Raw genomic sequence first — 24328 nt, 5'->3', positions numbered from 1 at the left:
GCACAAGCTGCAGCTTATCTTCAGCATGAGCATGGTCAGACACTGGATCAGGGGCCCAGAGAGGCTGTGGGATCTCCATCCATGGAGATACTCAAAGATGGACTGGCCAAAGCCCTGAGCAACCTGATTTAACCTCGAAGTAAGTTCTGCTTTGAGCAGCTGGCTGGACCAGACCCCTCCAGAGTCTCCTTCCAACCTGAATTATCCCATGAGCCCACCCTCAGAGAAAGCCGCTGCCACCCACACCTATCAGGCGGCATCCCTGGCTCCACGCCTTCGTTTCAGGATAACGAGCCGCCGTTGTCAGGGAGGTTGCCAGGGAGGCTGACATCAGACATCCCTTCCCTATAGATTATCGCGCACAGCAGCACCATCAGTTCCTAATCTGCAAACGAGGTGGGAGGGCACCCAGAGGAAGCCCCGAAGGGTGTTTTGCGTCACCGGCCCAGGTTGCCTAGCACCACTGGGACCGTGGAGAGGGGGCACCAGCTCCGGGGGCTTGGCAGCTTTTTCCCTCTGCATGTCCTGTTTGGGAGTCAAACGTCGCTGAGGACGTAGCAGAGGAGCATCCGAGGTGATGGCAGCCGAGGCAGGGATGCTCGAGCTGCCCTTCGTCCGCGATGACCAGCTGACCCGGTGCATGAGGCTGCGATTCCAGAGCCTGCAGCAAAAAAACATCAGGCCCCAGGATGGTGAGAAGCTGCTGCGTCCCAACGAGCACGTCTACCGGGTGGATTTCATCCGGCAGCACAACCTGCGCTTCCTCCGCTGGGACATCCAGCTGGAGAGACCTGGGAAGGTCACGGTGACCGGCACCTCCCAGCACTGGACTCCTGATCTCACCCACCTTATGAACCGGCAGCTGCTGGAGCCGGTGGGCATTTTCTGGAAGAAGCCAGGGGCCAAGGAGGTGGAGTGCAACGAGGCAGATGCCCAGGAATTTGGGGAGCGGATAGCGGAGTTAGCCCAGATCCGCAAGGTGATGTATTTCCTCCTCGCTTTCACCGACGGCCTCGAACCGGCTCAGCTGAAAGGCTCCATTGTTTTTAAAGCCTGATCCCCTCTCGCTCAGCCCTTCTTGCTCCAGCTATGCTTTTGTCTTCGTTTTTCTTTCTCTCAGTTCAGCTCTTGGTTGTTTTTACGTGGTTCTTCATTGAGGGACGGCGTCACGAAGAAGTGGAGGACAGCTCAGCGCTTCTGGAGCCCTCACCCCTGCAAAACATTCCCCGTATGTGCTGTTCCCTGTCTGAATGATGGGGAGGAGGGAGGATGGGCCATGAGCTTGCTGCTGTATTTGCCTAGAGTATAAGACTGCATGCTTGTGAATTCAGCAGGGAATCACCAGGTCTGACTGGCACAGGGTCTTGCTGGCTTGGAAGGATGAGGCTGCCCTAAGCCCTCCATCTGTGGCACATGAATACCAAAAGCCTGATGGAAAAATAAGAAATTGCCGTACTAGAAACAGGAGAGACAACCTGGAGAGAGCCTTGGCTTCCAGTTCCATCCTAGCCATTAAAAAAGGAGGGCTTGTTTGCCATGGAGTGCTTCTCCTTTGCCGTGACTCCCGTGATGACTGTGGCTGCTCGGTGTCTCTGCAGACCAGCCCCATGGAGGATCACCTTGCCATGAAGCTGAAGTACAGTTGGACGTGCTGTATTCTGCAGATTGCAAACCCACCGGACAAACCAGGGCAGGGAGGTTGGACCACCCTTGTCCTGACAGCCATCACCATTTCTTGCTGGGAATCAATGTGGGGAGGTGTTCTGCAGCACGTTGCTCACCTTGTGCTTCCTGGAGATTGTTGATCCTAAGATGGGTTGGAGCAGGCGTGCATGTGGGTTCAGAGCTAGGCAAGTGAGCCAGCAGCTCAGAGCAGACCGTAGGGGCAGTGAGTACCCTGCAGCAAAAACAATTTGTGCATCGTTGTGGCCTTAAAGTACCCATGAATATATTTATTCTGGTGAGGCTGCAGAGCACTTTGCCAACCACAGAGCAGGAACCTGCTGCTGCTGTCCCAAGAAAGCAGGATCTCCTACCCTCCCGAAATGCTGAGGCAGGGTGGCCATGGGAGCCGAGAGGAGAGATGATACCTTTGCAAGTTTAGGAGCAGGAGGGTGTTTTGTGCCTGGCTTGTCCCATCACTGTGGGTAAACTGTTAACTTCGGATGTTCCCATTCCCTCCACCAAAAAGTGGAGGGCACTTTGGTGAAGTGTCTTGAGACCCACAGACAGAAATCTCCTTTGAAAGAGTCAAGCATTATTACAAATGGTCCTTTGCTAAAGTTGCACGCAAATGTGGGTGGGCGCTCCCCAAGGTATGGATTGAGTTTTTTCCTGAGATGTATAAAGAGAGGGCAGTGATGGGAAAGCCAGGACTAGGTACTTTGTACCCATGGCCTGCTGACTTGTGTGGACAATCCCAAAAACAGTCCAAGTTCTTCCTCAAAGCCTCCAGACATGCAGACTACATGCCCTCCCCAGCCCAACAGTAGTGTATAAAATGATTTGCACAAGCTATGCCAGGCAGAAAGGAGAAGGAAAGCAGGGAGATCAGCTACTGGCTGGAGAGATGGTGGGAGCTTTGAGTCTTGCCCACAACCAAAGCTCAGCAAACACCGAATCATACAGCTATGCCATGGGCAGTGCTGGAGAAGTTGATGTCTTTGTTTGGACCCCAAGAACTTCTGCACTCGGTGAAGAGAGATAAAAGTGGATCTGTCCCTGTTTGGCCATAGCATGGACCCACTGTGGGCCAAACGCAGTTCTAGGGTGTCAGCAGATTTTCTTATAGGAGACCCCTCCTTCTACATCCCAGAGCAGAGCTCCCGACTGCAAACCACATCAGACCCAGTAGCAGGAGCCACTGCCAACTTCCAAAGGGGTTTTGTCAGGTCTCACAATATGCCATCGCTACATTGTTGGTTGCTGGGGTAGAGTTCCTGCTGCAGATACCTCGCTGCGTATTGATGTAACACGGTAAATAAAAGCCTAGTCAACAGGGTTCCCCTTAAAGACTGAGGCTGTGTGTGTCTTCTTCATGCCGTTTTCGGAAGCTGCCCCAATCCTGCACGCAATAAAGCAGCACCCACCAGTTTTCAAGTTACTGTTGGTATTTTGGAGCACCTTTTTCTCCTGTGAAAAGTAAAATGAACATTTACCTTCTTTTCTCTTGGTAGGAAAGGCTTAATGGAGTATTTAGTGGTTTGTGTGATTTGGGGAGGGGTCTGAAGCTGGGCAGAGGAGGAGAAATGATCTTCATGTGGATCCCCCTTTCCATCAGAGCTGGGGGTGGGATGTGAGTGGGCCAGTGTGATTTTTCTCCGCTGCGGGGGAGATGAGCGAGCCACTTGATATCAGTCACTGAAACTTTCCTTACACAGTTTCAGCATCCCATAAAGGCTTTCAGATACACCACTCTGTCCCATCTCCCAGGGGAATTTCATCCCAGTTTGTACCATGGTTCAGCAGATTGGCACAGCTGGGTCCCTCCCTCCCCTTCCTGAGCTGGCAAGTTCCCAGCAGAAGAGCCCCTGCTTGGAGGAATCGGTGTCTACCAATTCCTCCTTCTAATCAGGATGTTTCTCCAGGGCCACAGGTGCTTTTTCTCTTAATTAGCCATTCCTAAGAAAAAAATTAGAAAAAGCTCTAAACCAGCTTAGGGAAATGAACCTGGTGTTTCTGGGCTCCCAATTTACCTGTCTCTGAGCCCTTTCACTGTAAATTTGTCCCACAAAAGAGCTCCAGATTTTGGGAGCCCCTAAGCAAAAAGCAGGACAGTTGGGTGAATGAGGAGATCTGGTCTCCACTGCCTCAGCATCACACAACCAAGTTGAGTCCAGGAATCAGTGGAACCCTGCAATGAGTCGTCCATGGCATGTTCTCCAGCATCCACTGAGGAGTGATGGAGATGTCTGGCGAGGTTTCCTGGGAGTGGGTGGGAGCTGTGGACTTCAGTTGCATGATGATCTCCTGGAGGGATCTGGGCTCCAGCTACTGCTGGGGTTTGTAGAAGTGCCCCAGCTTAATCCTTTAGGTAATACGCAGCATCAGGTCACAGGCAGGGGTTCTGCTGTATGCCTTAAAGTGCTGTATTCTGATAGACACAGCATCCAGAGCTGCCACCTCTCCCCTACAGCCAGGGAGTCACAGACACCTTGGTCAGGGGGTGAAGCAACTGGAGGGATCCTTGGCCTGGGTGGGTTGCTGTGCTCTGGGAGGAGCTGGGGGGAGGAACCTGATGCTTGAGCTCACACCTTGCTCTTTGGCAGTTGAGGGCAGATTGGGCTCTGGAGCTTGGGCTCCTCTCATTTCGCCTTGTGCTGGTGTAGGAACACAACCAGTCCTTGCTCCTGGATCCTGCTCTGCATGAAGGCTGACCACTTTCGCTACCTTCAGTGGCAGAGGGTGTTTTCAGCGCTGTCCCCAAATGAAGGGATGGAGAAGGATGGTGGGGGACTGATATCTCCTGCCACCACTGACAGCAATGGCGAGTCTCAGAACCAGCCAGCTGGAAGTTGTCGCTACCAGCTCTGGCTGACAAGCTGCCTCTAATCAATGCCATAATCATTTCTAAGCCCACATTAATAGCGAGTTCATTAGCACAATGGTCCTCTATGACAATTCATTAGGATGAGCTCCAGACGGAAGGGAATCGATGGGGACTCATGGAGGGCTGTCTGAACTTCCCTGGCGCTGTCCCAGAGGAAGTCTGGGGCCTCATCGTTAGCACTCCTAGAAAATGCCAAACCCTCCAAAAGCGTCTCTTTTTCACGGCTCTGTCTGCTCTGCTTCTATTGATCCAGACAACTCAAGAGCGCCAGTGAGCTCACAAGGCTGATGGCATCATTAATATTTCAGTGTAGGAGCAATAAAAGCCCTGGGCTGGGTCGTTGCTGGTATCTGAGTCAGGGGGCTCTACAGAGAGAAGGCTCTCTGCAGGGTTACAGCTTTAAAAAAAAGCACAAGGTTCCGGCAGCTGGACAAAGGCCAAGGCATGGTGCAGGGGGTCTCACTGTGGCCTGGGACTTCCTGAAGAGCATCTTTCCATGCAGTATAGCTGTGTCCTATCCTATCCCACCCCAACCCTCACAGCTGTCTCCACAGGAGAGTGATTATTTGGTATATTGGAACATAATTTTCCCCATGGGCCTGTTAGGGTTTTTTCTCGCTGAGGTCATGATGCTTTGGGAGCAGGTAAGCAAAGAAACAAAGATGTGGACAGTTAGTCACATTACCACAGCTGAATTGATCAGTACTTGTCAACTATCAATTACATTAACTATACATGGCCTCACAGCCCACCATGCCCATGACCATGTTGCCTTCACCCTCAGCAAAAGCTAAGCTGCGGTAGAAGAGTTCCTTGCTCTGTGCCTCTGTGATGTCCTGGTTCTAAATAAAATGCAGATCCTCCTAGTTGTAGCATCTGTGCATGGCTGTGCCCATTTCTGTCCCAACTGTTGGCTGGATTTTCCATCCAAAGCAAAGCTGGTGGTGCCTGCAGCCATGAAGGTCTATGGACTTTGGCAGTTACCCTTTGCTTGTGCCTTGTCCCACTGGCAGTGCAGATGGCAGTGACACCAAACCTGCACTCCCTCAGCCCCTCAGCTGCTCTGGGGTTTCTTTCACCCCAGGCCCTTTTTTTCTTCTTTCAGCAAGTCACCTCCCCGTGCTTTCTTGGATGAGTATGGCGGCTCTTGACAGGGAAGAATGGGGAGGGAACTCGCTTTTCCCATTTTTATTTGGCAGAGTAGATGTAGATGTACACAGAGTATCTGATCCCTGTTCATTACCACCAGGTAGATGAATGTAACACTTGCTCTTGGGCCAGTCAAGTCACACCAGAATGCAGTAAGAGACTCAAAGAAGGTGTCCTCTCTTAGTGGTACCCTACTGACACTAAAAATGAATAAAAATGTGGTCATAAAAATAAGCATCCCTGGTCAGACCAAGGACTCTTCTGTTCCAATAGCCTGTCTACAGCAGTAGATGGCAGCAGATGTCCAGGGCAGAATTATAAGAAAGAGGACAAGGATCTTTATCTCCATCTTCCAAGGCATGATGAAGTCTAAGCTATTCCAGTACCTGTTAATCTAGTCTGCATTGGAGGCACCAGGTCCAAAATCCAGCCCCACCAGGCTGCAATAAAGTTAATCTCCCTCATATTCTTCCTTGCCTTTGATATTGTCTGCATTAGTTCCAGGGTGAGAGCCAAACCCAGCAAGAAAAGGGAATAACCTAGGTGCATGTGCCTCCTCTCTCGCAGGTCATCCCGGACTGGAAGGATCAGGAGTGGAACTCTGAGAAACCTGAGAGCTACGTGGGGATCTTCCACTTCCAGTTCTGGCGTTTTGGTCAGTGGCTGGATGTGGTGATAGATGACCGCCTGCCCACACTCCACAATCAGCTCATCTACTGCCACTCCAACTCCAGGAACGAGTTCTGGTGTGCCTTGGTGGAGAAAGCTTATGCCAAGTAGGTACCTGGGCAGTTGCAGAACAAACTGGGACCTGGGCACCCTGTTTTTCCTCTCTGTTCATTCATCAGTTGGTTTGCACCAGTGGAAACAACAGCTTTCCTGGGGAGTAGTAGGACATGTCTCAGACAGAAACTGTAAGAAAAAAACCTTCTCTAGCCTTAATTTACCCTCAAAGTAAAATATCCTCCAACTCCACATTTGTTTAAGTAACACCTGTCCTAAGGATTTGATAACCTTTCACCAAAAGGGTTATTAAACATTGGAACAGGCTGCCCAGGGAAGTGGTGGAGTCACCATCCCTGGAGGTATTTAAAAGATGGGTAGATGTGGTGCTTAGGGATATGGTTTAGTGGTGGGCTTGGTAGTGTTAGGTTAATGGTTGGACTCGATGATATTAAAGGTCCTTTCCAACCAAAACGCTTCCATGATTTCAAGTTCCCTTTACTTTGTCCTGTTACAACAAGAGTGCTGCAAGCAGCATGGGTCTTTTTCACCCTAGATTGCTGTCCTCACCCACTGAAAGTTTTGTTACAAATCTCTGTTCTCCAGGCTGCCCCAAGAACTGTCCCAGACCCCTTAAAATGTCAAGCTAGTGTTTTTCTGCCATCCCTGTCATGCACTTTCAGGTTGTCAGGCTGTTATGAGGCCCTGGATGGAGGCAACACAGCTGATGCCCTGGTAGACTTTACTGGTGGGGTCTCGGAACCTATTGACCTGACTGAAGGGGACTACATTGCTGATGAAGCTAAGCGAAACCTCCTCTTCGAGCGCGTGTTGAAGGTGCACAACCGAGGAGGCCTCATCAGCTGCTCCATCAAAGTAAGCAACATTGCCTGTATGGTTGTGGTGTCATGAGAATAGGCATTTTAGGATGCAGTCATCTTACACTGTTGGAGACTTCTAAATTAGATCAGATGATAAATTATGGCCAAGGGTTCCTACTTCTTCCTGTGAATGGCAAAGGGAGTCAAGCCTAGATGCCAGCCCTCTGTATTCCTCGTTGCTGTGTCCAAGAGCCCAGATTCATCCCAGCACCCTTTAAATGTTAGGAGAGGATTCACTTCAGAGAAAGGCATTTTGGTGTCTGCATGTGGACACATCTACAAACACTGGATGCCAGACTTCCCGTTATAACCAGTAGGATGGGCTTTATTGGTTGACAGTATGGGAGCTCAGAGACCTCACGCAGCAGATGAAGACCAGGAAGGAACTAGCACCTAAAATGGCATCTGATACATCTCCCAAGGCTACTGGCTCTCTCCCTGAGCATTGGTGCTCTCCTTTTCAACTCGGAGCAACCTGGAGGGAAATCTGAGCTCTCTTTTTTCCCAGTCCCTGCAAAGGTGGTCACATCCCTCTGGTACAAACACTGCTTGTGTCCCCCTGCCCAGGCAACGTCGGCAGCTGACATGGAGGCCCGTCTGGCCTGCGGGCTGGTGAAGGGCCACGCGTACGCTGTGACGGATGTACGGAAGGTCCGCCTGGGCCACGGCCTGCTGTCCTTCTTCAAGTCGGAGAAGCTGGACATGATCCGCATGCGCAACCCGTGGGGCGAGCGGGAGTGGAACGGTCCTTGGAGTGACACGTGAGTTAGGATGGGCAGCAGCAGCACCTTTTTTTGGTGGGAAAAGCTGGGTTGGAGCAAGCATTGAGGCATGAGACAATTTGGCTACATCCACACCCACAGGATAACATTGTATGGGCAGTTGTGGGATGCTGCTTCAACCCAGGTCCTAAACATACTGTTTCACTAGGGCAGATGCATTCCTTGCCCTGGGGTCCCTGGCATTCAGAAGGAGGGCAGCTGAGCTTGGCCAACCTTCTCATTAAGGTTCTGGTGGATGTTATGGTGAAATGACCAGCATGTTCACGCAAGAGAAGGATAGTTACAGCTCACCTTTCCACTCTGTCTTGTTCCAGTAAAAATAGCACCCAACAGAATCAACCTCTGCCACCATTGACTGTCATGGTGTCTGTGGATAGGACGAAGAACCAAGGGGTGGTGTAACCAGAGCCTTTGGCCAAAGTCCGTTTTGCTGTCTTCACTGATAGGATTGTGATTGTGCTGGCCAAATAAAATCTTGCCAAACTGAGTTCAGCTACACTGGTCAGAAAGGAAGTTGAAGCTCCAAGCCATGCTGCACTCCACCTCTGTTTGGAAGATGAGCTAACCAGAACAGTGTGGGGACTGGTTGCATGGCTGGAGCTTTATACAGGCCTTGTGCCCTTGACAGATCCTGCCGAGGCCAAGTAGGCTCCTGAATTCTTGTGTGTCCCCTTGCCATTGCAGTAATGATCCTGCACTCTTCCCACAGCTCTGAGGAGTGGCAGAAAGTGAGTAAAAGTGAAAGAGAGAAGATGGGGATGACGGTGGAAGACGACGGAGAGTTCTGGTGAGTCCCTCGTGGGGTTTTCACCATGGGCCATGCCCACAGAGTCTTCCCACCCTATGAAGCGTGCAAGTCATTTCCGTGCAAACAGCTATCTAGAGCAAATGGCCTTCCAAGCCCTAGGATCTTTAGTGAAGCCTCCTCCTTGAGCCCACAGGTATTAGCTTTGGATGGTCATGACCCTAGGATTGCAAGCTGCTCTGTATCACTCTGGGTCCAAACCATTTCACCAGGGTACTGGGAACCTGTTATGAATGTACTTAAAGGGGGCTTCTGAGAAAGATGGGGACAAACTTTTTAGCAGGGTCTGTTGCAATAGGACAAGGTGTAATGGTTTTAACTAAAAGAGAGGAGATTCAGACTAGATATAAGGAAGAAATTTTTTACAATGAGGGTGGTGAGGCACTGACACAGGTTGCCCAGGGAGGTGGTAGATGCCCCATCCCCGGAAACATTCAAGGTCAGGTTGGACGGGGCTCTGAGCAACCTGATCTAGTTGAAGATGTCCCTGCTTACTGCAGGGGGGTTGGACTACATGACCGTTAAAGGTCCCTTCCAACCCAAACTATTCTATGATGCTATGTACTGAATTTAAGAGCCTCACCAGGTATGTTTCAATACAATGTGTACCCGTGTGTGGAGGAAAGGCCACTTCTTTGCTTCTCCTGCTCCAAAACATGTAGCTCTATTGTTTAAACTGAAGAGAACTATTTACTACATGCACAGGGAAAGGTATCTCCATATCTTTTGTTATTCATCAGCTGTCTGAGGCTACCCACACACAGCCTCTAACAGGTGATCAAGAAAATCCCTGCAGCGTGCTGTTCAGGGGAACGAAGCAGCATAACCCAGTTCTGTCCTTTCCTGACTTAGGATGACCTTCGAAGATTTCTGCAAGTACTTCACAGACATCATCAAGTGCCGTCTCATTAACACGTCCTACCTGAGCATCCACAAGACCTGGGAGGAGGCAGTGCTACATGGGGAGTGGACCAGAAATAATGACCCCTTGAAGAACCGCTGTGGAGGCTGTATCAACCACAAGGACACCTTTTTACAGAACCCCCAAGTGAGTCATGGAGCAGAGGAGCTTCTAGAGCCTTCACATGTGCTTCCAAGTGTTTAAATCTCCTACAGGGACCTAGAAGACCAAAATGGCTACCAGACCTCTAGCAGACTAAATGTGCTCACAACCATTCTCTGGCTGAGACCTCTGGCACAGCATGACCAGCATCCAGGCCAACTGTTAACCTTATCCCTCTTATCAGGGAAACTGTCCACGTGCCTGGTGTAGAGCACCTTGGCACAAGCAAACAGCAAACTGTGCCACAGGATAGCAGGGTTAGCTGGTGCCTAACAGGGCGAGGAACCATTTCCAACAATCTGGATGTCTGAACGATCACATTCCAGTTCCTTTGCCCAGACCTTAGCAGTGTTAAATTTACCAGGAAAGGTGTATTCTGAAGGGCCATTTCCTTCTAACTGGGCCTTCAGAAAAGGCCCTTCTCTGAAGTTCATCTCCTAGAACAAGCTCTTCTGTCCTGTCCTGCTCTGAACTGGGATTCTCAGTAACATGAGACAAGTTCTTGAGAGTCCTTCATCTAACAAGCAGATGAAAGATGGTCTAGTCCATTGCAGGAGTTGTAATAAGGATGTGGGAGAGTTGTTTTCTGCTCCCAGCTCTTTATTAGCCTTCGACTTAGGTCTCTGTGAACATTAGTTCCTCCTTCCATGCCATGGAGGACTTGTGGCAGATTGCAAGGGGTGAAAATCTCTGATATGAGACTGCCTCTAGACTCCTTGGATTTGGCTGAGCAATTCAAAGACTGGATTTACCAGTCTTTTCTAAGATGAACCAAAAAGATCTCTGGCTTGGCAAGATGACACCAAGTCCCAAGAGGAGTGCATGTGGGCTCTCAGTGCTGGTACTGAAGCCAGGTTGTCCCTGCAGTGAGGCGGGTGAGGAGAAGCAGAGGTTAACTCTACTGTGTGTCCACACCCACCCATGCCCAGTGATCCTGTCGTAGAAGTCCTCCCTCACCTTTCTCCCTTTACTTCTAGTACGTGTTTGATGTGAAGAAGGCAGAAGATGAAGTGCTGATCTCCATCCAGCAGAAGCCAAAAAGGACCAGTCGCAAAGAGGGCAAAGGAGAGAACCTGGCCATAGGCTTTGATATCCATAAGGTAGACCATGGATCCTGCATGTTGGCCTGAATACTCCCGTAAATTTGTTAGTAGTGGAGCAATACATCAGTCCTGCATGACCACTGGTATTGTTCATTTAAGCATTGCTCTGGGTGCCCCTGGGGTGCCTTCAGCACAGCCTGACCCCCTCTAGAGATGGTGAGAGATTCCAGAGGTGAACAGTGACAGCATTGACAAGTTCTTCGTGCTAAAAGCAATGGTTAGTCTGTTATCTCTGAATGTTGAAATCTGTTAAACTGATCCTTATATTTTGCTGTCTGGTCCCCCCCCCCGAGTCAAGCTGGGGTGCAAGAGAGAATGAGTCCCTGAGCCAACGGAGCTGGGAGAGCCATGTCCACACTTGTTTTCCAACCAGCCTAGTTTGGACTGTTTTGCTGGTTCTCTTAACTCCAGCTCTCCCAGCACTGTGGGGTCAGTCCTTGCAGTCTGGCCTCCCAAGGTGGATACCAGTACGTTGTCACTCAGTGCTGTCCTGCTGACCATCCCACTGTGCTCTCTGCCCAGGTGGAGCTGAACAGGAACTACCGGATGCACACCCTGCAGCAGAAGGTGGCCAGCTCCATTTACATCAACTCCCGCAGCGTCTTCCTGAGGACAGACCTGAAGGAAGGCCGCTATGTCATCATCCCCACCACTTTTGACCCCGGTTATGTAGGCGAGTTTCTTCTCAGGATTTTCACGGATGTGCCTTCAGATTGCCGGTAAGGAGCAAGATCAGTGATGGGGAGGAGCTGGCTATTTGGAGAGAGCCCTGTGCTTTAGACATGTGGTTTTCCTCATTGCCATTGGTCATAGCCTTGGCTGGAGTTGGTGTTCGGCTTTCTTTCAAGGGTAGCCAAGAGACAGGGCATCTTTACAGGTCTTACCACAGACATGCAGAGAAGCTCCCACTGTGCTTCTAGGCATGACATGGAAGAGCATCCCAAACCCAAGTTGAAGATATCGGAGTGGGGAGTGGAGTCTGACAGTGGACAGTGCACAGTCTTTCCATCCTGCTAGAGCAATCTCTCTGGCCTGCCCATGGGGTAAGACTGGGCACCTCTCAAAGGCCATATGTTTTCCCCTCCAGAGAGCTGACGCTGGATGAGCCACCACACACCTGCTGGAGTGGGATGTGTGGTTACCCACAAGTGGTGTCCCAGATCCACGTCCTTGCCGCAGCCGGGCTCAAGGATCAGGACTCCCAAGGAGGTACTGGGATTTCCCTGACAGTTGTCTAGTCCTGGAGGGGTTGGGAGGTGGTTGTTTCAGGGGGAAAAGGGAGAGGTGGTTTCATGAGGTGGGAGGTTGCTGGGATTTGTTATGTCCTCAGATGTTTTTTCAGTGAACATGCCTGATTCACACATCCGGGGAAGGAGAAAGTCCGTGAAGAATCAAATTCACTTCTTGCTGTGGACATGATCTGGGAGATGTTATATTTAGGTTGTTGTCTAAGATCCTTGGGATATCTTCCCAAAACTTCCCCAAAGCCCTTAGCAGTGGTCATATAACAATCCAGACTTTCCTCCTGAGTATGAGCAGCTGTAAAAGTCAGGAATCATAAAGGCTTTGTGGTAGGAAGGACAGAGAAGCAATGGAACAGGCTGATGTGTTGGGGTAGTCATCACCGGAGGCTGGATGAATGTCTGTCAGTAGAGGGTAGGTCAGACTTAGCTCATTTTGGGATGGTGTGGATCAAAGGCCTCTCCCTCTATTTCCTGTAAGTCCTGCTCTATGCTTGGCTCCTAGGAGCCCTCTGAGATGACCTCAGCCACCACCAGCACAGGGCAATGTGTGTCTCCCTCCTTCGTCCTCTAAAGGTTCATTTTGATGGTCCTACCAGTGACAGGACAAGGGGCAACAGGCACAAACTGAAACATGGGAAGTTCCATCTGAATATGAGGAAAAACTTTACTTTGAGGGTGCCAGAGCACTGGCACAGGCTGCCCAGGGAGGGTGGGGAGTCTCCTTCTCTGGAGATATTCAAAACCCGCCTGGACACGACCCTGTGCAACGTCCTCTGGGTGACCCTGCTTTGACAGGGGTTGGACTAGATGATCTCCACGGGTCCCTTCCAACCCCAAGCACTCTGTGATTCTGTGATAACTAGCTACCTCAGCAGGGACTGTGCTTTTCACCCCTATGCACAAATCATTGGCACACCTTAAATTCCTCCTAGACTGAGACTCAACTGCTGCAGGGGCTGCCAGCATAACAACTAATGCTGGAGTAAGAAGAATGCTGGGTGATCAAGGTGATAAGAGATGGCACAATGCTGAGCCAAAATTAAGTGCCAAGATGTGCTAATTTATGAGGTCCAAAAATGAGACCATTTGGGTGATGGGAAGGTTTAGTGAGGAACCAATAACAGAATGGGGAGCCTTAGGATGGAAGTGCACCTAAGCTTTTAAAAAGGTGAAGGTGGTTCTTAGAGTATTTGCTGTGGGCAAGAATTCAGGGAGAAGATCAAAGTATCAAAAAGGATCATTGGTAGTAGAGAGAGACATGGGGAAGAGAAAGACTGGGCATTGACGGGCAACCAGAGGAAAAGAGTGGGAAGTAGAGGAGAAAGTGGGAAAGGAAAGTTATTGCAATATCCCAGCTGGAACAAGGCAGTCATGGGGAACAAGCAGGCCACAAAGATGGAGAGTAAAGTTACCAAGTTCACTGACTACCAGCCCACAGCTGGACAGTACCTGAGCTTCCAGGAGAGGGAAAGATTCCCTCAGTGAACATTTTCCCCTTATGAAACAAGTGCTCGTTTGGGGAATTTCAGTAGAGAATGAGCTATTGCTGTGGAAATTGAACTGCCAGAACGCATTTTCTTACCATGAGCTTTAGTGGCTATGATGGAAACACAGACCAGGTGGATGAGTTTTCTTGTCCAAGGGAACTGTGGAAATGAGGAGGAACAAACCATCCTCTTCTGAGCGCCAGGGATTTAAGAACCACATCTTTGATTGCCAGACCACCTCCTTGCCAGCTTTCTGTTTGGAAGGACCTGGCTCCCCTGGTGAGACACAGCTGCTGGATGTCCCAGCTGTTTTTCCAAACTAGCCTTGTCTTCTGGGATGTCCCATTAAATCCTCAGATTCCATCAGCCGGAGCCAAATTCCCATCTATAAATCCCTATTTCCAAAGTAGTGTGAAAGGCCTGGACTGGGAGATGCGAGAGATGCCATTGCACTGGAAAGCACCAAACCTGCAGCCTGTTGGTGGTGGGAGCTGAACAGCTGGAAAACAGATGGGGAAAGCCATTCCCAGAGGCCTCTTGCTGAAAAAAAATGTTTTATGGCTCCAGAACCCCCATTTACCCGTGTCTGAAGGAAAGATAAATCTCCTTGTTTCTGTGAACACTTCAGAGACGTTTGGCTACAGATTTCCCTGCGTTGCTACAGATACACTCAGCTATTTTGAGTAACCCAAGAAAAAACAACCTGCCTGGGGTAAAATTCCCTCCCCAAACACCAGATAAGATAGGAGGACTCCCTTTGTGGCCTGTGATAAATAAGCAAATTGAGCCAGTCCTTGCCCCAAGGATCCTTCTCATCGCTTCAGGGCTCTCATGATATGTAGTCATGATAATAATGATTAGGTGAAAAAAAAATAATTATATTTTTAATTTACATTTTTTAAATTTTAAGTTTTAAATTTTTATGCTTTAAACCTGGTTTGAAAGTGCCTGGTTAAACCTTTCCACATTCACAGAATCACAGAAGCACAGAATGGTTGGGGTTGGAAGGGACCTCTGGAGATCATCTAGTCCAACCCCCTGCCAAAGCAGGGTCACCCAGAGCACGTTGCACAGAGTTGCGTCCAGGCGGGTTTTGAATATCTCCAGAGAAGGAGACTCCCCACCCTCCCTGGGCAGCCTGTGCCAGTGCTCTGGCACCCTCAAAGGAAAGTTTTTCCTCATATTCAGATGGAACTTCCATCTTTCAGTTTGTGCCCGTTGCCCCTTGTCCTGTCGCTGGGCACCACTGAGAAGAGTCTGGCCCCATCCCCTTGACACCCGCCCCTAAGTTATTTGTAAGCATTGATAAGATCCCCCCTCAGTCTTCTCTTCTCCAGGCTGAACAGACCCAGCTCCCTCAGCCTCTCCTCGTGAGAGAGATGCTCCTGTCCCCTGATCATCTCCGTACCCCTCTGCTGGACTCTCTCCAGTAGTTCCTTGTCTTTCTTGAACTGGGGGGCCCAGAACTGCACACAGTTACTCCAGGTGTGGCCTCACTAGGCCAGTGTAGAGGGGGAGGAGAACCTCCCTCGACCTGCTGGCCACACTCTAATGCACCCCAGGACACCATTGGCCTTCCTGGCCACATGGGCACATTGTTGGCTCATGGTGAACTTGTTGTCCACCAGAACTCCCAGGTCCTTCTCTGCAGAGCTGCTTTCCAGAAGGTCAGCCCCCAGCCTGTACTGGTGCATGGGGTTATTCCTCCTGAGATGCAGGACCCTACACTTGCCGTTGTTGAACTTCATTAAGTTAGCCAGGCTCATGGAGCTTGTTTACCACAAGGAAACACAAAGAGGAATGGCAAGAGCCTTCAAGCATCAAAACCCAACTTGCTTCCACTGCAGCTCAGATACAAGGATAACCTTGGTTTTACTTTAAGGTGATACCATAAAGTTCCATGAGCCTGGTTCTCCACTCCACAGCTTTATTTCTGCCTGCCTTCAGCAGAGCAAATACTGAAAGGGAGAGGTGAGCAGGTGAGTATCTTCCATGACAGATCTATCCCAAAGGCTGGGAGGATTTGGAGTGATGAAGGAGGGTCTATGTAGAATATGTGGTCGAGGAAGAGGTAGCCAATTTGTGGCAGTCCATCACTGCCTGCTGCTCAGGGACAATATCACCTAACAGAAGTAAACCCGAGCCCATCAGCTAAGTTAATGGACATCATCAGGGATGTGATGAAGTCTTTGGCACATACCTGTCTCCTTTGGCAGGGTGTGGAGTAAAAGTATTGCGTGACACCCCTGGAAAAGGGCTCAGAGGACTTACAGGTACTACAAGTAAACAAAAATTCCCCTTTCTCTCCGCAGGAGCTGACCCTTATGTGATCATAAAGTGTGAAGGGCAAAAGGTTCGCTCTCCAGTGAAGAAGAACACGGTGTCTCCAGAATTTGACACGAAAGGACTCTTCTACCGCAAGAAGCCAGGACAACCCATCATTGTTCAGGTACCCACTAGGCAAGCAGTGAGCTAAGGGATGGAGACCCTCTCTCACTTGGACCCCCCCACCTGCTCTCTCCTCACACTGTCCTTAGCGGGTCTCTTCTCCAAGGCTGAGCATCATCAATTCATGCAGCTCAACCACTCACCACCACGGCTGAGCTGTGGCAACAGGTGAATGCATTTCCTTCACCCCCCTCAGTTACAGAGTGAACCCCCCCACACCTCAACCATGCCCATGGCTCCAGCCCAGAGCAGGTCCCTAAATAACCCCTTCTCCTCCGTGGTGCATGAAGATTGGCTGCATCCCTCAAAGAGCTGCCCTCATAGAATTGTAGAATCATAGAATCATTTTGGTTGGAAAGGACCTTTAAGATCATCGAGTCCAACCGTTAACCCAGCACTGCCAAAGCCACCACTAAACCATGTCCCTCAGCACCACATCTACATGGCTTTTAAATATCTCCAGGGATGGTGACTCCACCACTGCCCTGGGCAGCCTGTTCCAGTGCTTGACAACCCTTTTCGCGAATAAATTTTCCCTGATCTCCAATCTAAACCTCCCCTGGCACAACTTGAGGCCGTTTCCTCTTGTCCTGTCACTTGGTACCTGGGAGAAGAGACCAACACCTGCCTCGCTACAACCTCATGTCTGTTTTGTTTCCCCAGATCTGGAACCACAGCTTAATAAGCGACGAGTTCTTGGGCCAAGTGGCGCTCACGGGGGATCCCAGCGACCGGCAGTCAGCGCACACACTGCACCTCCAGGACAAGGGGAACAGGAGATCGAATGATCTCTCTGGAACCATCGCTGTGAGGCTGCTCAGCAGTAACATCCTCACCAATATCTAAGTACTCAAGGACTTCTTCTGGTGCCACATATGTGTATATATACACGCACACATACACGCACACGCACACATATATATATAGACACACAGAGAGCCTACCTACCATCTGCAAAGTGTATATGAACTATGCATGCATTCCACTCAAAGGAGCCAGTCTTGTGTTTTCAATGTTAAAAAATGGTGCCTTTTTGGGGAACCGCAATGATCCTTCTGCTGGCATCCTCTGCAGCCCCCCATCACCACCGCGTGCCCTGTGGGATCGCTGCTGGCACACTGTGTGTCCTGACAGCCAGAGCACAATGCCCTGATGCTGTTTGTTTACACGGGCTGGTACGCACGTGCCACCACGCACACGTGTGGCCACCATGGTCCCACCAGCCGCTTCAACGCATCTTTGATGTGTCGTCTTGGTTTTAGAGTAGTGTGCGTGGAGTTGTCTCCCATGAAATTGCCATTTAATCGCTTCTCTGTGGAGGCACCTCAGCAAAGGAGGAGTGGAAAAATAGACTGGGGCCTTTTGGATGTTTTGTGGGTATGGGTTTGCATACTGCAACTGGAAGGAACAAGGCAATCCCGAATCCCAAATCCACAGGGGCAACAACACTACAGGCTTCATCATTTTAGGGACAAGCTGTCTCCTCCCAAGCCTTCTTCAACCCCTTGCAAATCTGAAGGATACAAAGATGCCAACAACCATGGTGGGATAACTGTTCTCCAGGGTCAAGATTTTGCATCGGTCTGGACTCGGGTCCTGCATGTGCCTCTCGAACTGCTGTGGTGCCTGCTGTCTCCATGTCTTCATGCAGTCCCCATCCCAAGAGCTCACCCCAGTAGCTGGGGTGGGTTGTCTGTCTGCTGGGGCTGTTCAGTGTTTAGATAAGAGGAGATCAGTTCCTCTGAAGGCCAAAGTGTCAGGTCCAGGGGATGGGGAGCTTTGCTCAGTGGGCTCCATCTTTACTGCTGCATACAGTGCATCATTTCTTAGTGCCTCGCTTTCCCAAATCCTTTTTAAAAATAGTGGGGGTTTAGCTTGTGCTAGAGGAGAGAAGAGGAGCACTGCTCCCAGTGCAGCCTGAAAATGCTGGGAATATTTAATTCATACCGGTGTCCATCTCTTACCTTTAATTTCCAGCCTCCTGGCCTGGAGGATGAGTTGCGCAGTGCTAGAGCCCGTCTCACAAGCACAACCCAGACGCGTCCTCCTGGCCGTGTGTAGGGCCATGCTCTGCTCCTGTTTGCCATGAAGACTGAGTTTATCTTCCTTATTCCACGGGGTGGCAGAATCCGGCTTCTTATAAACCATCCCAGATAAGCCAAACACCAAACCCTTCTCTGGCCTTTCAGCAGCTGATCAGGGCAGGTTTCAAAGCATTTTTTTTTTATCTCCTGTTGTTTAGGTTGGGTTTTTTTATTCATGTGCCTTTAAAAATGGTGCAAGTTAAGGGATTTTTCTGTCAGATTTTCTAACAAGCAAATCTTTTTGCAGTCACCTGCATGCAAGTGGAAATGAAGACACATGATGTAATCTTGGTACATTTTGGCCTGAGCAGAGTCTTCTGCTTGCAAGGACAAGTGAACAGGAAAGCCTTCTTTTGCCATAGCAAGTAGGGTCTCTGTCGTACTAAATATCTGTGTTTGTGCTGCAAATGGTGGGGGTTTTTTAAGTCCCTAAAGATCTGCTAAGTCTGTAACATGATAAGGTGTTCCCCAAAGTCACATTAGCTGCCAGCTCAATTCTTGGTGCATCCAGAAGCATAGAGTACAACTTCATCGATTTTTGCAGGCTGTTGTTCCCCTTTCCTCATCTTCAGAGTTTGCCTCCTGTGGTTATGAATTAGGGTTTTTGAGTAAATGGGTTAATTTTTAAGTCTTGTTTTCCAGGGCTTAGAGGCAAGCAGTGGCCCACAGGATGCTCTTTCCAGGTCCCAATTATTCCTGGCTTACACTGAGCACCCTCCAGCTCCTGGTGCCATCACTAGGACAGCTTAATTGAGCATCTTGCAGAATTGGCTCAAATGCTCCTAGTTTGGCAAAGTGACATTTTGACCCCAAATCCTTGAATTTGGGCAGACCGATTCAGAGATATTTTTTGTTTTATTCTGGTTTTGTTCATGGGACTCATCACTGAAAATAAACGGAGGCAGCATTGTGGGGCCAGAAGGCACGATTTAGGTCTTAGGAGAAGATCTCACAGGTTCGTGTTCAGAGTGGGAGGGACTGTAGTGCCCAAAGATACCTCACCTGGCAGGAAGAAGGGCTATTTAGCTAAGGGAGAACATCACAGGAACATCTCAGGAGCTTTGTACCATCATAATCAGATGGGGGTAGCCAACCTACCTGCGTTAGCCTTGTTTTCTCAGGAAATCAGGCTACTGACAGCTTCAGCAAACGAGAGCGCCGTTTGGCCAGGGGTGCCCTGCCACGTGCCAAACTGATCCCCAAGGAACGGTGCTGAAGCTTGCCAAGAAGTAGCGGTGCTCCAGGACCCATGGGCAGCCTCCTTCCTTCCTACTTGAGAGAATCAAGCCATAATGAGAGGAAAGGCAGCTTTTTAATAGCTGCTTCTTCAAAAAAAACCCTAATCATACAATATCAGGACCAAAATGTCTTAATATTAGTAATATTTGTCCTTTTTTTTTGAAAAGTTAAAGCAGAAGCCTTCTTCCCGCTATGTTTCCAATGGAATAACAAAAATTACCTTTGTTGCTGTTTTTTGTTTGTTTTAGAGCAGATGGGGGAGGGCCGTTATTGAAATGCCATTCCTAATGTTGACGCCTTTTATCTTTGGATGAAGTAAACAGAAATATTCAGGGGTTTTTTTTGTGTCTGAGGGAAAGCAGGTCTGATAAGCACTTTCCAGTCCCCTCCAGGTTGTGTGGGGGATTTATTTTCCATTTCTTTTGTTAATCATTTCAATGGTTGCAAGCAGGCTGCCATTACACTCCGTGAATACTTTTCTTTTTGACGTCTGCTTGTTAAAACAGACTTGTCTTCATCTCCAAAGGCACTGACATGTCACGCTGCACAAGATCAGCGAGTGGTCCAAACAGAAAGCCAACGTTGTACAGCTGTAAACCTCCTATAAATAAATTGTGTATATTTTATTCAGACCCCCTCTGCCTTTAAACTGCTGTGTTCTTCCAGAATGCTTTTGATGAGCACAAGGTGGCTCTGCAGAGCCTTTTTAATTCGCTTGATTTCACTAAAACTCCATTCAAATTATTTTCTCTGTGGACTTTGAGACTGACGCAAGGCGATCTGCTTGAAAGTTTCATGCAAGGTTACGCTCACATTCAGTGGGAAAAGCCACGGAGGGGAAGGGTAACCTCCTCTGACCATAAAAGCTTTGCATCCTATGCCTCAGAGTCACCACAATGCAGGGAGCTTGGGTTTTTTTTGAGCCTCAGCTGACTTGGAAAAAGCTCTGCAGATTGCTAAAAAAAAAAAAAAATAGATGAATTATGGACAAAGAAGCAGGAGGATGTGATTTTGGATGGCTTTCCCTCAAAGAGCAAACCTGCAGATTGCGTGTTGGGAGCATTTGAAAAGCGAAAAGCCTCTCCCTGCCCATGGGAGTCTCCAGTCTTGCTGCTATAACACACAGTCCTGAAGTGCTGGCACTGTGATCTTGCTCCCATCTCAGCTTCCAGCTCCATCACCTGCCTGTGCTCGAGGTCTTTGAAGCGTGGAGGAGCTGTGCCCTTCTGCAGCCCACCCTCAAGAGCCTGGAGCAGGCATCTGGGGAAACCCTTTTTATTGTGGGGTAGGGGCACCCATCCAGGTCCTCCTGCTCCTGGGATCATCCCCTGGGACAAAGTGGGTCACCAAACCCTAGGTAGAGAAAGGAGCATCCTACCCCTCTACTTCCATTACTGAAACAGCTCGCCAGGATCCTTCTTTAGGTGAGAGATTCACAAACATCTGAGCCTCACAAACATCTCAACCTCACAAACATCCTAATACTCTCCTGGAAGATGTCCTGAGCAGTAGACATGGCTGAGCACCTATGGGGCTGCAATACTTGTTGCTGGGTATAGCACGAGATCTCTGGTGTAGACCAGGTGGCTTCACTGAGTACTGCTTTGTGCATATACAAAAAAATAGGTCTATGTCAGACTGGATGAGCCACAAATCATCCTGTAGGCATGGGGTGTCATGCCACCCCACCAGCATCCACATCTCAGTTTCTCTGGTACCAGGGCAGTGGACCTGAAAAGTGGAGGTTGCTTTGCAATGCTGCCTGTCCCTGTGCTGGTGGTGCGTCCCACCACGTGGGCTGGCAATGTGGGCAGGGATGCTGGAATTGGTGTGGGACCTCAGTGCATCAGTGTGGAGATGTGGGGAGGTTGTGCATGTTCAGGGACCAGCAGCAGGCAGTAGAGTGGTGCACAGCTCCAGGCAGGATCCAGCCCAGGCTCCCCAAGGGTCCTGCAGCACCTCCTCATCACTCCAGCACTGCAATCTGCCAGGGATTTCTGCTCACTAACATTAAACTAACTAAACTGACATGTCAGAGTCTCCTTTTGACCTGCAAAAGCATCTTCATGGAGGAACAGACATCCTGCCATGAGGCTGGAATGTTTCTCCTTGGCATTGGATCCCCTACAGCCTGCAGCTTCCCACCCTATATACATTCCCCCCATATGGATATGAGCCTCCTGCTGCTCAAAAGGACCAGGGAGTACTAGCAAGAAGGGCTACAGAGGTAGCAGGGCTTTCAGCAAGGGGATGGGTTCGTTGCCTGTCCCTCAGAGCTGCTCAGGTACTACCACATCCTTGGCCGATGTCCCAGGTATTAAATACCCAGGGATTAGCCCATGACTCCTGGCTGTGACAGTCTGCTGAGCAGGAGTCATCCAAAGGCTCCTCACGCTCTTCAAACCCCACCTCCAAACCCAGCGATGCGGGCAAAGGAACATGTCCAGCCCTGTGTCCCTGGCAGAGCCTCCCTCGCTGCCTTCCCACACACCCACGGGACATCCTGGTCACCAGAAAAGGCTGCCCGAGGCTGGACCCTTTCCAGGCACATCGGATGTGGTCCAGAGTGCAGCAATTCCTGGGCACAACCAATATCTGCCCTCACATCCACACAAACCACAACATTGGCACAGCGAGCAGGGCTTGAGTGAAACTGGGCATGGCCCCAGGTGGTCATAAATCATCTCTCTTGAGCTTAAAGTCAACTAGGTCTATTTATAGCTGGTTCCCACGAGAGGGCTGGGTAGCCATGGGGCATTTCTAAGGGCTAGGGAAGGGACAAGGTGGCCATGACGTGACTTCTCCCACATTTTGAGCAGAGTTCCTGACGTGGCTTTGGAGGAAGGAGGTTCTCTCTTATTGCTCCTTCCTTCTGCAGTATCACAAAAACAATTCTGCCATCCTGGTCCCCAGGAGAGGTCCAAGCCTCCTGGTTCCAAAGTGGAGCTTGGAATCACCTTGTGTGTTAATGCTGCAAAAAAAAAGGCATGTTTGTCACCATTCACTAGCTAAAATGCTGTGCTTTGTGCTGAAGGAAGAAGACTCGGGGATGTTTCATAGCACAATTAAAAGCCAACCCCACCTTTCTCAGCAGGAAGGAGAGAAGACGCTCGCCCAGATTAGGACAGGGAGTCACCAGGTCAGAGTTATGCTTCTAGGCAAAACCTCAGCGCTGTTTCCTGGTCCTCAAGCATTTTTCCTCTCCCAGTTTCCACATTCACAAGCACAGGCTGGTGCATTCAAACCAGAACCCGTGTCAGCTCCTGGCCCATCCATGGGTCCCTTGCACACCCCTGAGACCTCTTTGCGTGGGGCAGAGGGATCCTCCCAGCCATCCCTTTGCCCAAGAAGCCATCAGGGCTGTGCACAAAGAGGACTGGAAAACACAGCTTAACTCGTAGCAGGGCTCTTTGTGGGTACCACGGTGCGGGGCAGACCCCAGGGATGCAGGAGGGCGCATCTTTGGGGTGCGGGGATGTTTGGGGAGCGAGGTGCTTGCGGTGTCCACGGGCTGAAGGTATCACACACCCCCCCACACCCCCACACCCCCCCACACACCCCAGGGGCTGGCTGTATCCCGGCTCCTCCCCCGCTAAGAGGCTCAGCAGCGGGCAGGGCAGGCGCTGCCCTCGCTCCGTACCGGAGGCAGCGCGGCTCCGCGCCCGGGCACCGACAGCCCATCCCCGGCTCCGGCCCCCGGCCATGCCCCGCTGAGGTAAGGAGGAGGGTCGGGAGGGGGGTGGCAGGCTGCATCAGGGGAGACCAGGCTGAGGGCTGGGGATGGTCCCGATGGGGTGGCAGTGGGGTGCGAGAGGGCTGCAGTGGGGTGCGGCGGTTGCGATGGGGCGAGGCGAGGGGCGATGGGGTGGGATGGAGCCGGGGGTACCACTGCCTGCCCCAGCGCCCGGATCAAACCTGGGCAGGGGATGGGCTCGATGGGAGGGGACGGAGACGACGCGACCGCAGACCTGCCAGCAATGCCCAGCAGCCCCGAGCCAGCTCGGCTCCCGCAGCACGGATTAGTGCCTCGGTAATTTCTAGCTGCTGCTTAATTTAGCTTGGGTCACGTAGCAGTGAGCTGGGGTGTGGGGTGGCGGTGATTTCCCTCCTGTGCTGGGGTACGCAGCCCCCCACCCCTTTGCTCCACAGCCCTTTCATATTCCAGGATATGTCTGAAAGTGCTTAGAATCATAGAATCGTTTTGGTTGGAAAGGACCTTTAAGATCATCAAGTCCAACCATTAACCCAGCACTGCCAAGTCCACCTCTAACCCATGTCCCTCAGCACCACATCTACTCATCTTTTAAATACCTCCAGGGATGAGGGGGGAGGGATGGGGATGGATACCTTAGGGATGGGATGAGGCTGTTGGGGATGTGCCTGCTGCACGGATCTGCTGGCTGTGGCACAAGACCCCACGTGTCCCCTCAGTCTTACCTGTCCCGGGACCACCTCAGCCTCTCCCTGCTCTGATCCAGCTCCAAACGCACCACCCATGTGGGTTAAAGCACAACCTGCTCTCAGGCAGCTGGTGCTGCTCTTCAGAGAGCAGCAGGAGTTTCCCCTGGTTGCAGCATAGCACGGCTTGTGTCCAGGCTGTGTTTTGGTGACACGTCCCCTGGGTCACTCTGGTGCTGGTAAGCAGTGCCCAGGACCTTCCCAGGCTGTTTGAATTATTAGGAGCATCCCTGGGGAAGGACTGAGACCCAACATGGGACAGGCAATTCTCACAAAGCCGTTTGCATTTTGCTGCCTGGTTTGGGACTACAAT

At 50.5% G+C, this 24328-nt stretch overlaps 3 protein-coding genes across 3 annotated transcripts in view; 2 read left to right on the top strand and 1 right to left on the bottom strand.

Moving 5' to 3' along the window:
• CAPN5 (calpain 5) overlaps nt 1-20133 on the top strand; it is a 63014-nt gene extending 42881 nt beyond the window's left edge. The window contains exons 4-13 of the mRNA XM_068417621.1: nt 6266-6474; nt 7105-7297; nt 7870-8063; nt 8794-8871; nt 9742-9937; nt 10930-11052; nt 11578-11774; nt 12143-12264; nt 16099-16235; nt 16898-20133. Of these exons, the coding sequence (XP_068273722.1) occupies nt 6266-6474; nt 7105-7297; nt 7870-8063; nt 8794-8871; nt 9742-9937; nt 10930-11052; nt 11578-11774; nt 12143-12264; nt 16099-16235; nt 16898-17080 (1632 nt within the window). The 3' untranslated portion in view covers nt 17081-20133. The remainder of the gene's footprint in view (nt 1-6265; nt 6475-7104; nt 7298-7869; nt 8064-8793; nt 8872-9741; nt 9938-10929; nt 11053-11577; nt 11775-12142; nt 12265-16098; nt 16236-16897) is intronic.
• The window catches only part of CLNS1A (chloride nucleotide-sensitive channel 1A), a 368760-nt gene that overhangs the window by 20033 nt on the left and 324399 nt on the right, over nt 1-24328 (bottom strand). The window lies entirely within an intron of this gene.
• Nucleotides 578-1057, top strand: OMP (olfactory marker protein). The gene has a single exon (XM_068395589.1). The coding sequence runs from the start codon at nt 578-580 to the stop codon at nt 1055-1057; it is 480 nt and encodes a 159-aa protein (XP_068251690.1).

Source organism: Nyctibius grandis, chromosome 2, assembly GCF_013368605.1.
Source record: "Nyctibius grandis isolate bNycGra1 chromosome 2, bNycGra1.pri, whole genome shotgun sequence".
Classification (NCBI taxonomy): domain Eukaryota; kingdom Metazoa; phylum Chordata; class Aves; order Nyctibiiformes; family Nyctibiidae; genus Nyctibius; species Nyctibius grandis.
Note: the sequence above shows the minus strand (reverse complement) of the source record. Positions and strands in the feature narration are given on the sequence as shown.

Excerpts from the sequence above, each read along its gene's own strand:
- OMP (XM_068395589.1), top strand. The coding sequence starts at position 578 with ATGGCAGCCGAGGCAGGGATGCTCGAGCTGCCCTTCGTCCGCGATGAC.